Source organism: Bos mutus, chromosome 8 (assembly GCF_027580195.1).
Source record: "Bos mutus isolate GX-2022 chromosome 8, NWIPB_WYAK_1.1, whole genome shotgun sequence".
NCBI lineage: Eukaryota > Metazoa > Chordata > Mammalia > Artiodactyla > Bovidae > Bos > Bos mutus.
The window spans coordinates 81,082,411-81,097,466 of NC_091624.1; the positions used below are offsets into that span (position 1 = coordinate 81,082,411).

At 37.0% G+C, this 15,056-nt stretch overlaps 1 protein-coding gene across 14 annotated transcripts in view; it reads right to left on the reverse strand.

Annotated features, from left to right (window-relative positions):
- Positions 1–4,764: 4,764 nt before the first annotated feature.
- The window catches only part of MPDZ (multiple PDZ domain crumbs cell polarity complex component), a 172,210-nt gene continuing 161,918 nt past the window's right edge, over positions 4,765–15,056 (reverse strand). For 10 of the 14 annotated variants that reach the window (XM_070375897.1, XM_070375889.1, XM_070375886.1 and 7 more), the window contains 9 exons: positions 14,575–14,661; positions 13,710–13,800; positions 13,045–13,122; positions 12,760–12,803; positions 11,846–11,968; positions 10,499–10,603; positions 9,840–9,952; positions 8,931–9,054; positions 4,765–7,062 (listed from right to left, as the gene is read on the reverse strand). In XM_070375897.1, the coding sequence (XP_070231998.1) occupies positions 6,916–7,062; positions 8,931–9,054; positions 9,840–9,952; positions 10,499–10,603; positions 11,846–11,968; positions 12,760–12,803; positions 13,045–13,122; positions 13,710–13,800; positions 14,575–14,661 (912 nt within the window). In that variant the 3' untranslated portion in view covers positions 4,765–6,915. The remainder of the gene's footprint in view (positions 7,063–8,930; positions 9,055–9,839; positions 9,953–10,498; positions 10,604–11,845; positions 11,969–12,759; positions 12,804–13,044; positions 13,123–13,709; positions 13,801–14,574; positions 14,662–15,056) is intronic. The other 4 variants (XM_070375898.1, XM_070375893.1, XM_070375891.1 and 1 more) reach the window with 1 other exon arrangement.

Below are 15,056 nucleotides of genomic sequence, written 5' to 3' on the forward strand. Positions count from 1 at the left end.
CAAAAGATGAAGAAATTATATGCTCCCTAGCCCTGAATTTTTTTTTAAATGAGCCAGCATCCTTATCATAAAATGAACATCTGGCCTTAGATCTATTTTGATAAAAACTGTCTGAAGAAGAGTATTTTACTTGTCATTTTTTAAAATGTAGGCTATATAAATGGGCTTTCCAGGTGGCACTAGTAGTAAAGAACCTGCCTGCCAATACTGGAGTTGTAAGAGACAAGGGTTCAATCCTAGGTCGAGAAGATACCTGCAGGAGGGCATGGCTACCACTCCAATATTCTTGCCTAGAGAAACTGACAGAGGAGCCTGGTGGGCTACAGTCCATAAGTTCACGGAGCTGGACACAAGTAAACTGACTCAGCATGCACACAGGTTACAGACATACATCTAATTATAAGAAAAATAAGGGATGTATATAAGAAGTATCATAAAAGCATTTAAAAAATCATTCTGAAGCTAAAACTTGGGAAGTTGCACTTTTAAATGCATAGGTATCCAACTGTAACAAAACAAAGCCAGAATTCACATTCCTTGAAGGAAGAAAATACATAAGTTTTATAAAGTTCAGTGACATCTCTGAAATACCGGTAGTAAAAAAAAAAAAAAAGATTATCTAATTATTACATGTTATCTAGAGTAACTACTTCTTAAACAATTGAGCAAACTTATACATATCTGAGTGATATTTGGCCAGTCTAATTTGTACCTAGGGTAAGCAATCAGATGATTTAGGATTCTATTGTAAATTTATCTTTATAACTAGTGTATAGAAAGTAAAAATGTAAACTTAAACTACTTCCTAGCTCGTTTGAGAAAATCTTTTCCTAATGGAACTGACGTATATTCTAATATACACAGAAAGGACAAAGACTATGACTCTAAGAATGATTTACTTTAAAAACCAGGCAAATATTTAATCATTTAACTTACAGAATTGCATCAGAGAAGGCAATGGCACCCCACTCCAGTACTCTTGCCTGGAAAATCCCATGGACGGAGGAGCCTGGAAGGCTGCAGTCCATGGGGTTTCTAAGAGTCGGGCATGACAGAGAGACTTCACTTTCACTTTTATGCATTGGAGAAAGAAATGGCAACCCACTCCAGTGTTCTTGCCTGGAGAATCCCAGGGACGGGGGAGCCTGGTGGGCTGCCGTCTATGGGGTCGCACAGAGTCGGACACGACTGAAGCGACTTAGCAACAGCAGCACAGAATTGCATGTTTTCCTCAAAAAAATATATGTTAGGCTATGTTTTTTTATGTATTGTGCTTGCTGTCTTAATCAAATGTGTCTGGAGCCACTGAACGAACATATTTTATACTCAGCTGAGAGATTTTTATCAGTACACTTAAAGGCAGCAGGGTGCATAATTAGGTATGCCTACCATCTGCATCGCCCTCCAGGTGCAGGAGACATTAGCTTTATTTAATATTATCACAACATTAATTTTACTCCATTAATTTATGTCATTTGTCCTTTATTTCAAACTCAGATTGCCAATACTAAAGCATTGGAGGTGAGGACCCAATTCTGATTTCAGTGAAAGTCTTATACACAAAATCTTAACCTCATTAACTAATACTCTTAAAATAGGAATTGAATGGCTTCCTTTTACATTTTCAAAAGGAATCTACAAACAAAACCATTCAGAGTTTTTTCCAAACAGATAGTATATTGAGAGATCTTTTTTTGTAAGGCATAATGACAAGGCACTAGAAAACTTTAAATCACATTATGAACAAGCTATTTTTCTTTCAGTTCTTTTAAGTCCAGGAGTGTCTCCACTGAGTCATTAACACCATTCTAGTATTTGTAACTCTCCCTCACAGAGCGTAGACTTCAAGTTTTCATCCTTGGTAGGCAATGGTATTTTGACAATTTAATAACATTGCTTTTGCTCATAGTTACCCTAAAATTTACAGCAAATAACATGGTTTTCCACTTAAAGTAGTGAGAAACAACTCTGCTGTTAAGCACACTTAAGTTAAATGGGAGTCTATTTTAATGATAAATATTTAGTAATTAATAGCAGAGTTGTCGGAGAAGGCAATGGCACCCCACTCCAGTACTCCTGCTTGGAAAATCTCATGGATGGATGAGCCTGGTGGGCTGCAGTCCATGGGTCGCTGAGGGTTGGACACGACTGAAGTGACTTAGCAGCAGCAGCAGCAGCAGTTGTATGAGGACATGGTAAACACCATGAAGAGTCTATGCAAAACCACTCAAACTGTTTTGTTGTTTAGTTGCTAAGTTGTGTCCGACTCTTTGCGACCCCATGGACTGAGTGCACCAGGTTTCCCTGTCCTTCACTATCTGCCGGGGTTTGCTCAAACTCATGTCCATTGAATTGGTGATGTTATTTTGCATCCAACTTCAGAAGCAAAATGACATGGTTATATAAAAATGAAAACAAATCTATTTAAAGAAAGCTACTGAATTTATATTACTCTATGTCTTTCAGGATATACCACTACAATAAGCATCACATTCCTTGACAGCTTATCATAGGCATGGTTTAAACAGTTATCTAATTTTCCAAAGCAAGGCAAATCTGTTAAGTTTTACTGAATGCATAAAAGACCTTTAGGGAAATGAAATTTAGAGAGTGGAATTTTGAATGCCAAATACTTCAGGGTAGACTCACGTGAAAAATCACAACTTCTAATACATCAATAAGAAAAAAAGAGAAAAAGTAGGTTTTCCAAGGGTAATTGTTTATTTCAGAAAATACACATGTGAGGAGGGGAAGGATGTCGGAAGGAGGGAGAAACGATCACGAAGAATCAGCAAATGACACAACTTTCCAAAAAATGTCCTTTATTAAATGAACAAGTTAAAGCACCCTCTTAGAAGCTGCCTTTTTGATGATGGTTGTAATTTTTTTTGAAACATCAAGAAACATTTTCAGTGAGAGAATTCTGAGGTCATTACCATTGTCTGTCACTGTCTTGAAAGAATTCCTTTGTAGGGCCTATGACTGAACTTACCAGTACTTGAATGCTAAATAAAATTCCTAGAAAAATGATAAAATTTTTTTTTCTAATTTACATAAAATGGAGGAACTATATTTTGAAGGCAAAAAGCTGCAAGGTCAATTATACAAAAATCATAGTAACCACATTTGCTTTCCTAGTCTCCACACACTTCATTTAGAAATGTTCCTGCCGCCAACATTTTTTCTTTACTTGAGGTAACAGAGTCCAATCCCGCCGTAAAAATAAAATAACTCCCTTTAGGAAGAGTCAAAGTTAAACATTACTTTTTGGTAGACAAAGTTGAGGAACATCTTTGCACAAATCAAATGCATTCCAGAATACTTGTCACTGACACGAAACAACACACCAGGGCTGCTGAAAGCAGGTGATGATAGTTTTGACATTTCCACACCTAGACCTCAAAAGCTTATTGATTCTCGTCTCCCTGCAGGCATCCTTTCAACTTCTCCACTCACCATAATGGAGATCTGAAGAAAGGCACTAAATCACCGTCTGGCATTCTCAGACAGTAAGCTAGATGGCCAGATCTAAGGCAGCTTGGCACAGTAATCTCAGAGCAGGGAAGAGCTTCCTTTGCTTCTTTGAATCAATCAAAATCTGCTTTATCAAGAGCCTTAAAATGGGAAAAAAAAATCTTTTTCTTGTCTTTCATGAATCTTAATCTTTCATGTTTCCAATTCCACCACTATTCTGATAAATGGGTTCTACTGACTTGCTACACCGCACTGCAACATCAGCTGCTATGTATCAGTAGATGTTGAAATTAAACACATCATCATTTTCACCATCATCATCATTCAGAAGATGTCACAAAGAAACCAGAAACGTCTGGCATTCATCGATGTGATTTAATCACACAAGCAAATATACTGAACCTATTACGGGCAAGCCACAATCGTGAGTTGTACATGGTCTTGAGTTGCATTTGGCATTAATACTATAATGTTCAAGTCTTCAAACTCTTTGCTCAAACACTTTCTTCCTTCCCCACCGAGAAATCTTAACGTTTCCAAGAAGGAATAATATAAGAAGCATAAGCCTCTGTCATTCTCCAATGCTGATGTATCTATATTCTTTTCCTCTCAAATCTTCTTTTCCTTCCTTTCTTCCCTCCTTCTCTTCATGTCCACATGCTTCGACTTTGTTAATTAACGGCAGTTCAGGAGGGACGCTTTCCCCTAGTATTCCACACCCCTAAGTGGCATTCCCACTGCTTTGTTTTGAATTCAATATAAAGGCCATAGCTAGCTTAACTAAAACAAGGTAATACCATGAAATTAACCACAACTTATAATTCAATCATCTACATACTGAATAAAAATGTATACAGTCTCTCGTATTTGCCAGGCACAGCAATGGTAGCTAAGAATATAAAAACATCCAAGATACTCTGTTCAGTGTGTCCTAGGGCTTCCATTGCAAACTACTACACATGAGGTGGTTTAAAACAGCAGGAATTGATTCTCAGTGTTCTGGAGGCCAGATGTCTGAAATTAAGGGACAAGGTGTCTCCGAAGACTCCAGGGAAAAATTCTTCCTAGTCTCATCGAGCTTCTGGTGGCTGCAGATATTTTTTGTTTGTTTTTTGTTCCCTATCTTTACATGGTCTTCTATGTCTTTCTGTCTCTGCCTGGCCTTCTCTTAAGGATTTTGGGCCTACTATAATCCGGCATGACTTCATTTTAACTGAACTGACTACATCTACAAATACCCTGTTTCTAAATAAGGTCACATTCTGAGGTTCCTGGGAGACATAATTTTGGGGGCAATGTTACACAGAATAGTACAGTTACCTGTTGGGCTGCTGTCACTGTAGCACTCTCACACACATACTCAAGCCAACATTCATTGGTTAACTTGCCTTCCTAGGGCATGCCACAGAGTGGCCTCCATAAGACCTTTGCTAGTTAAAACATAAAAGTGGGTGGCTCAGCTTCCAGCAGCCAACCATGAGAGGATCCTGACATGCCTTCATGCTGAAGGGCCATTCCTTGGCGACTAAGAAGTTGACTGTGTCACTGAGATCCTGAAATGTATTTTGCAGCATCAGGTATCTCAGTTTACAAGAGTTAGTTGGGAAGAATATCTCCTGAATTCTTGGAACATGTAGCTCTATCCATTCATTTTGTATATCTAAGAATCACAGAATTTTTATATTTTAGAACTTGACAATAAGATTTGGGATAAAATAACCTATCACTTCACACAGGAGATAAATCAGAGGGAATGCATATGTTCATTAGTTAATTAGGGAAAGAAGTGGCAGAACAAAGGTTCCCCAATTCCTTGTTCAGTGCTCAACTCATATTTCTCATGCTATTAAGAATAATTTTCATTATGACTTTTTCTATCTGAACATGCTTTAATTCTTGATCCCTCTAAAGAACAATTCAAAACATTGCTTCACTCATAGCATTTCAGAAAAGCACATACAGGCACAACACCTCTCTTTCTTCAATACTGTTTTCTTCCTCTATGCAGAGTTTATGAATCTTTAACATAAAAAATCTGGGCATAAAAAACATTGAGCTTTTCATAATGCAGTTGTCCAAAGTTCCTCTAACTGTAACTATGGACACCATATGTTCAGTTAGACATGATAAAAACCAATTTTAAATTGCAAATTTTGAACAATAAAGCTCTTTCCCAGTGAAAAGAACAAAAAATAATATGCCTGCCTTTTTTTTTTTGGTGTACCATGAAACTTATTTATTCACTTCAATTCTGCATTTACACAAAAGTGCTGTAATAAAATATCTGTACACTACTTTTGTTACAAATATAGATAATATTCAAAATGACTTTATATATTCTAATGTAGGAGTTTCACGCTCTAAAATGGGAATGAACACATGATAATTCCTCACCAGTTGTCTCAATAAACAGTTCCATCTGTTTCCCTTATTCTTAAACTATTGTATTACAAGATGTTAATATAAAGCAATGAAATTAAGTTATGTTAATCCCCTTAATTTTTCTATCAATTTACTAATGGCATACAACCAAAATAATTACTAACACATTGCTTTTTTCTCTGTCATTAAGATTAATACTAACTGAAAACCAATTGCACAGCACACAGACACATTTTCAGCAAAGCATCCCTTAATACCAGCACTGACAATTCAGAGACCCTTCCACGCTCCTGCATGGTTAGCATGGAGGCTTTCTAGAGAAACCACAGTCAATACAGGACAAGGCCATCATTTTACTTATAGAAAGGTGACGTAAAATATGAAAATGAACCTCAAGATGTGCAATAAATGGTTTCTTTACAAATTTAGGGACATTGATTCCTATTGCTGCTATTTTACTCAATCATGAAGCCCATTTTTGGAGAAAACTATATATGTATATATTAGAGCTAGGAGATGCAATGTTTTAATAAGTAATATTTAAAATAATTAAATATTGAAAGAATTTTTAAAGACTTTCAGTACAACTTTTCTTAGAAGTGGGGAGAGAAGGTAGATTAACAAAATACATTTTTATAAAACTCGAGATTTTCTTCCTTATACTTTCATTTTTCACCTTAATTTCATGAAGCCACTTTTCCTCGGTTAGCTTTTGAGTGACTTTTTCTTTCTCTACTAACCACTGATCACACATTAAAATTTGCCCACCTGATTATAAAATGTCAGGTATCTTCAGGAAGAAAGACCAGCTTTATCTATGCAAACAAAGAGCCCTTCTCTTTGAGTTTGCATCACAAAATATAAAGAGAATGGGAATGTGATGCTAGGGTGTCAGTAAGAAAATCATTTCCATATGACAAAACAAACTTAAATATTATTTTTTTTCCTACAGTATTGAAGAGCCCAGTGAACACAGCCTGGGAAGAATGTGCAGGATCACTCTCTTTATAGTGTGGGATGAGAGGGAGAAGTTGTAGTGGCTCAATTCTGGCAGCAAATTCAGGAGAGCACCATCAAAGTGACAGTGCCTTTTGTCCGCTTAAGGATGGCAACGGCTTCTTCATGGGTTACGCCTTCCAGACTCTGCCCATTGACAGCAATGATCTGATCACCCCTCTTTAGACGGCCATCTTCGGAGGCTGCTCCCTGCAATTATAAAGTGGGCTTATTTACTACTCAAAAAAAAAAAAAAAAAAAAATGCTGCCTCACAGCTACACAACAGAAAAAGATCCAAACAAGAATGTAAATTGCTCTGCGTGTACACACACATTGCTCTCAGTGCTCCACGGGTGCTCCACAGCCATTAAGCAATGATGAACAGACACAAAGGAAGCCTTGCTCCTAAATGGCTTTAGCACTGAGATTCCAATTTGAGGGAGAATTTAGCAGTCAGTAGATTTGTTGGATGGTTTTTTGGCTGTTCGGCACAGCAGTTGGTGGGAACTCAAATTAATAAAGAATATTTGGGAATATGCCTAGTAGGAATGATTTCATAGAATCTAAGATTTTTTTATCCTGTAAAGAAGACCTACAGAAAGAAAACAAAGGATTAGCAGTTTTGTAGGACAAAAGCGATTTTATAGGACAATGACATGAGGGCCACTGAACCCAAAGTTCTGCAGAAGCACAAAAGCCCACATGTATGTTGACAAGCGCAGGATGAGGCCGAAGTCATGCAAACTCTAATCCTAATTCTTTCTGTGGCTTCAAAAAGGAAGCTTAAGCTGCTTGATTCTTTACTTCCCAAGCGTAGATGGAGTCTTCATATTCCTTATGGGCCCTAAATGATTAAGACTAAGCACAGACACTGCTGTTTGTAGAAGAACCCTATCTTAAGGCATACTTACAGTAGGCAATTATGCAATTAAATATAAGATAAAAAATATGGAAAAGTTAATGAGGAATCCATAATGATGAAATTCTTAAAATATGCACTAACTAGCATGCCTTAAATAAACTGTTCTGAGGCTGAGAAAAAGGATTGCATGACTCTTTTATTTACTGGCAAATGCTATTTGTGTTTTTGGACATACCAATGGCTTTAAAAAAATCTCACAAAATAGGCTTATTGTTAGATTGCTATAGATATAGCACTTTATATTGGTTAAAAATAATAACAGAATGAAACCTCCATAGGTAAGTACTCAAAAGAATGATACACTAATCTAAAGCCCCTAAATGAAATCTTTTAGTAGGTTAAACATATTGTTTCTTTGTGCTGCAAAATTTTGAGAATCTGAATTTTCTCCTGTAGGAAATTTCATCTAATTTTATAGTTCCTAAAAATTGTCTTCACAACAAATTACCAAATAATAATTATATGGGTTTAAATTATTTTAACAGCCTCACTAATGTTTTAATAACTTGTATCCTAAACATTCTTCCCATCCAACAGGATGCTATATGATTATAACTATATATAATGGTTTTCTTTTCTTCACTGAATCCACATACACTGAATACACATAGCTCATTTGTGGTAGGTGACAGGGCTGCTGGATACGCAAAAAATTTTAGCAGTTATTTTTCTATTCCATTTAATGAAATGAAACTTGCAAAATAAACACATCTTAGCTATTCTGCATATGTATTACATGTACTCTTCTGTGCCTATTTTATATTTCACAATAAAAAATGCAAAAAAAAAGAAATGCCAGAGCTCTTTAACATACACATTTAAAATGTCCTATTTTCAAAAGACATTCAACTATATGCATCTTGTTTGCAAAGGAAAACAATCAGGCCTGACTGTCTAACTCAAGTTCATGAATTTTATGTATATTGTTGAGAGCACCCATGGAACTTCAGTTTGAGCCTATATTCCTTTAAACATAACTAAACCTTAAATTGGACAAAAATACTTAATGACCTGTTCCTGTAGGGAGTTGTGCAAGAAAATAATCAAATGTTGACCATTTGGCATTACCTCAGGCCATAAACTAATAAGCCAGCTGCTGACCACTATTAGTGAACATTTTGGGGGGGAAAGGGTAGTTAAAATTTGAAAGCTTACCTTCGCAAACACTGTTTTAACGTAAATGGGTAAGTCTCCATGAGGACTGCCATATCCTCCTACTATACTGAAGCCTAAGCCATCTGGTCCTCGGTCTAGGGTAATAGACTTACACTGAGGAGGCCTACAGTAAAGGCAAGAAAACAAGAGCCATTAGATCTTCTATGTATATCAATGGGTTATCTGACACCCACCTAAAGCTGATATAATTCTCTGTCACCAACAGTGAGAAAACCATGGGTATTCGGGGATGCTTCAATTGTCAGTGTCTGCTGTGCTACATATCTCAAATTTACATAATCTAATAAAGTCCTACTTAACTCCCTGATTCTATTACCCATGTATACTACCCTTAACCTAACATATTTATGGCAACTTCTCATTGTACACTGTAGCAGCTCTTTCTTTTTCCAGTTCATTTAAAGTGAGAGGAACAAGCACCGAAGACTAAGATGGAATAAGTCATAAACATCAGTATTCCCAAGCTCAGAGACAAAAATAGATAAAATAAAAGCAGCATCAAATAATTTAAAATTTCTAATATGCTCCTCTCTTCTCTCTCTATATTCTAATTCTTTTGTACTCAAGTTTTGGGTAATTGTCAAGTTTTTTTACTCAAAAGTATGATCTATTAAATGATTAGGTAATATAGACATTTTTAAAAGGATAGACTGACCCCAAGACTAAAATGTTCCTTCAAAAAACTCAGGAGATGAAAATGTAGGAAGAGCAGTAGCACACATACATGCCTGTCTGTCATCTACCTACCTACCTGTCTTTGATAAACTAAATCCATACCAAACTTAAAGAGCTTAGACACACGTGGCTTTCAGATTTTATACTTTATCTCCCATCATTTCACCTTGATGTGGCTCATAGGGACATACAAATGATAGTATGTGAGCTCACCCTAAGTCATCCTGAAATATACTACTTGACGTCAGCCCAGTGAAAGAAAGACTAGAACTGGCAGGCTCCTGTTGATGACCTGTGACCACACTCACATCTCCTCCAGCAACCACCTGAACACAGAAGAAATATAAATAGAAAAACACGCTCATGTGGCTAGGAAGACATCAGTAATTCTTCTTCAAAAAGAGCACTGGGATTAAAAATGTGTATTTCATCATTCACTTAATCATTTTTGTTAACATAAATTTCATAAGGTCCAGAGGTATCTTTGACACTAAGGATATTCTACTGATTCCATTCTATCAAGTTCTTGATGCTTTCAAACATGGTATCACATGCAATTGATTTCTAAAGATCTTTAGAATACAAGCCACTCAATCACACCACTGAAAATTTCAGCAATTAATCATATTCTGCCAAGACTGAGAATCTTCCCCCTTAGATATAAAAACTATGAAATAATACATACATTAAGAAAAAAAATATGACAGAATGTATTTCCTATGTACTTTCTTGGAACTCTCAATGTAATCATTTCTGTTCAAGGGAAACCGTAAATAAAATACGAGCAGGAAATTTCACTTTATAGTTTTAACATCAAAGCTCATGTGTCCTCAAGCTACTCACAATCGGAAGAGTTGGGATAAAAATCTTACCTGCATTTCAATGGAGCCAGAGGCATTTTTCAGTAAGTTAACTGCCTGGGTGTGAGTCATCCCCTCAGTGGATGTGCCGCAGATAGTGACAATCCTATCCCCAACCTGTGATGGAGAGAAATAGCCATCTACTACAAAGCCATGGAGAGGGGGACCATTTGCTTCCCCAGCCTCCATGCGACACATATACTGCTAATCAGCACCAGAAATAGAACCAAGGAAACCTCCGATTCCTAGCAGCAGCAACCACAGAGAAGCTGCACATAATGGCTATGTTCTATCATCTCTGGGACCAGGGGCAGGGAACCAGACTTCCCTTCTCTGCATTTCTCCCGAAGAACACTGCATCTGTTATCATTTGTGAACAGGAATTCCTCTGGATATTGTTATTATATACACTATCTGTGACTATAAGTCAAGGGTTGGCAAACTGTGGCTGATAGGCCAAGACTGGCCCCCCATTTATTTTGGTAAGTAAAATGTGGTTGTAGGACAGGCACAATTATTTGGCTGCATTCACAGGGTAGAGTTGAGTAACTGCAATACAGACACATTAGCCCTGCAAAGTCTAAAATATTCATCTTTAGAGAAAAGTCCTTTAGAAAAAGTTTTCTAACCCCTGTGTTATCCGTACAATTAGTTCTAAAGTGCTAGTCAGAAATTCACATATCAAAGGGAGATTGAACCATTACTGATTTACATAGCATTTCCAAACAGTGGTCATTGTTTGAGACAATTTTAAGGCATGAGGCCATACAGATTTTACTGTGTAGAGACTGAGTTACTAATGGAATAGTCACATGATTTCAGAACTGGGCAGTTAGCATAAATTCTATCATAGTGCTCTACAAATGAAAAATCCCTCAATATTGAAGCAAGTTTTGTAGTTTCACATTATAAATCACATTTACATCAAACTTCTGCAAAACAGATAAATAAAATAAATGCAACATAAATGATAATTTGAAATTTAATAAAATACCAAAAAGACATGTAAATAAAAAATTTCACTTCAAAAAAATAATCTTACTTCACTCTGCCAATACTTTCTGAGAGTACTTTCTGCTTTCTTTTAACTTCTTCCACAGGATTTCAAGCAAATAAAAATATTAAAAAACAACTACAAATTATCCCATTTCATTTACTGACAAATTGCTTACAACAGCAAATTCTTCTTTTAAAATTTCTTCATTTTTTACTCAAAGCAACCCCTGTTGCAGCCAGATTAGCTGATTTAAAAGCTGATAGAGACACTTCAAACTACTTGCAACAGTTGGCCAGATGCAAAGGGTTTATAAAACCTATTGGCAGATTTGCTAAGGCTACCAGGGACTTTGTAGAACTTACTCTGAGTTTCTGCGTCTGAGCTGCAACTCCATTCGGGTGCATCATTGCAATAAATATAGGAACATCACCCAGTGGACTGCCCACTCCTCCAGCAATGCTGATACCCAATGAGTCAGTGGGCCCCTGCCACAGGACAGACAGAGTATTTTGGTCAAACTGTTATCTTTCATTGGCTTTTGTTCTCTTTGGCACAGAGTTCTATAGTTAATTCTGATCTAGACTTGAGGGAGGAAAAGGATGCCCAAGAAAACTGCATTAATTTATCTGATACAAGTCCTTAATGTGACAGAAAACTAAGCATCTGTTCGGGAGGTAAAAGAAACCACAACAGGCTAAATAAAAATCATGTTACAGGGAATGAGGACAACAGGGACCTGCATTCAAAGCCTCAAACCCACACTAACAAATGCTGGGACCTGGAACAAGTCCACTGCTTTCAATAAGTCTCTAGCTCTTCATGGACAAAATGGAAATAACCGGGCCTCTTACAAAGAGCTGCAGTGACTACTGAATGAAATGGCGATGGTATGAAGTGTCTACAAGCGTGCTCAGCACTTAAATTTGCTTTTCTTTTCTCTGTTGTACATAGCTGTCAGAAGAATCTGTTTCAGAAGAATGGGAAACTTCTTCTGAAAGTCTGAAGAAGGCAAAGGTTTACTGATCCATAAAAGAAGTCAGAGAGGCCCGGCATATTTTGTGTGGGGCTGGGTTGATACCATTTTGGGCAAAAAAGGGTATACCAAAAATGATTTTTCAAACAAGGAAATTCAGCAGAGTCTAGATTGTGCTATTTTCACTGCATGTAATACATATTTTATCAGATGGTCCCATAAAGCAGTGAGGCAGCTAACAGGAAAACATGCAGACGACCTTGGAGCCATCAGCGTGTATACTATTTTCTCTCTCCCCATTACCTTTTTAATTTCAACAGTTCTTAATCCCTGTATTTCAGATGCCACTGTAAATGAAAAAAACAAGAGAAAAATATGATTATTAACACATTTTTAATGTTAATAATAGTTTAAATTTTAGTTGATTCTAAAACTAAATGGGACTAAGTACCTAAGTGAGGTACCCCAATGTTTTTGGAAATAGGGTGTTCAAAGTTACTAGCACACATGATTACATTTGTCTTACAGAGGGGCTCCCAACTGAAAAAATGGCACACCATCCCATATCTTCCTTCTTATTTCACGCACCGCTTATACAACTGCATAATCCACTCTGAATGAGGCAAGGACAGGATGTGTTTTGGACAGAGAGACACATGTGCACAGCTGAGAGGAATAAAGTCATGGAAACATTAACAAGAATCCATGGACTTAAGTGCCTAAACTTCTAGAATATTAGTCACACTGCACACAGAGACTGCCATATGGTTAGTTTCTTCAATTTGAACAACTTTCAACCAATGCTCCAAGCCAAAAAACCCTCTGCATCATGATTTCATGTAATTAAAACACAGGAGGATCATATTCATTTTCTCAATCAACATTTTTGCAATCTTATGAAAAATAGATGGCTTCAACTAATGGCATCTTCTGATTTATTGCTATTACATTAAATAGAGAACAGGGATAAAAATAAAACACACCAATCTTCTTCGTAAGAAAAAAATGACAGAATACTGATTCTAATGTTAGTAGGTCTCCCAGGGAAAACATCAATGGGACACACTGCCACAGGCATTGCTTCACGCTGTTCTCAGTTTTTGCAGGCACTCACGTTTGCACCTATGTTAGAGTTTAGGATGATTTAGAGGGAAGAAAGCTTCAGAGGTAAAGTAAAACAGGGGGAAAAAACCAGTGTTGATGGCCAAAATTCAAGCCAGTAAATCATGCTCAACGTTTCAGTCCAATCTTACGTGCATTCTTCTTTGAACTACTTTCCAGTAACTCAGGTGTACCGGATCCCGAAAGTGGAAAAGTGAATGAGGACAGGCTGGCTTCACTCATCTACAAAGACATAACAGTTGTCTTAGAGAGTTTGGGAAGTAATAATACCCCTATGACTTATTTCATAATTACTTTAATGCACTTAGAAATACTTGTTAAGCAATAGTAGCATTTGATAATTAGAAAGGTAATCAATATACACAGTTTCCACTGAGTTTTGTTTTCTTTTTAAGGAAGAATGTGCCCAGCGACATAACTAATTAAAGGTAAAAGAATTTGATTCCAACATAATCTCACCCAAGCTAATCTTCTCTAAATTTAATCTAGTTGCACACAGATGCGAACTTACACAACTGCAGAAATAGAGCCAGGGGACAGGAAACAAATGGTAATCATTTAGGGGTGACTGTGAGGTCTTTAAGACAGGCTATCACTGTGTTTTATATGTAGTGGTGAGGTTGTACAGTTCACCTACACAAGATTCTTTTCAGTTGAATGCTGGCTGATAAATGTTTGCTATAAGAATAGTTTAAACATATGCTATCTTGGTAGGCTTTATAATGTATTAATTGGTTCACTTTTGAGATTATGCAAAAAGAATCATGTCAGAAAAGAAGAATGGTTGGGATTGTTTCTCAGAATGACTCACAAACTACTTAAGAGCTTCACCTTGCTTGCCTGTCCATTCCCATCTCTCAAACTCTGTACCCTAGCTGCTATGCCATGCTGCCAGGCCTGCGTACAGGACCTTGGACAGACTGACAGGAAAGGCCATCTTTGAACTCCTTTCGGCCTGTGAACTGCATCACCTTGATGAATTCCACAGCTACGTACCTGGCTGCTTTGAGAAGGTCTCCTCTCCGAATGGAATGGACCAGTTTTGACTCTTCCAACTTCCAAGGTTACTGTGCCTAGGGAACACTAGGGGGAGGTTGTTTGACAGAAACATTTAAATAAAATGCTACAGTCAGCTTTAGGATTACACTTTATTCTTTACGGCTGGGTTTTTGAAAGTCATGTTTCCTTTGGAATTTCTACAGGCAAGGATATCTCCCATCCTTTGTGGAAAGGTTTTTCTAAAACATTAAAACTAGTAAAAACTGTAACAACAAATCAGTAGTAGTCTGTCTTACTAGCTCATGATTTACATGGAGAGGGTGTCTGTCCAGGCAAAGAGAAATGGAGAATCAACCAATTCTCTCATGCAACACACTAATGTAGAGCCAAATGAGCTAAGGAATTTGGATTTTAAACAACATAACAAAAGCAATAAATAACCACTACTGCAACAAGTTGCTTTGCTTTCAATAGCAGAG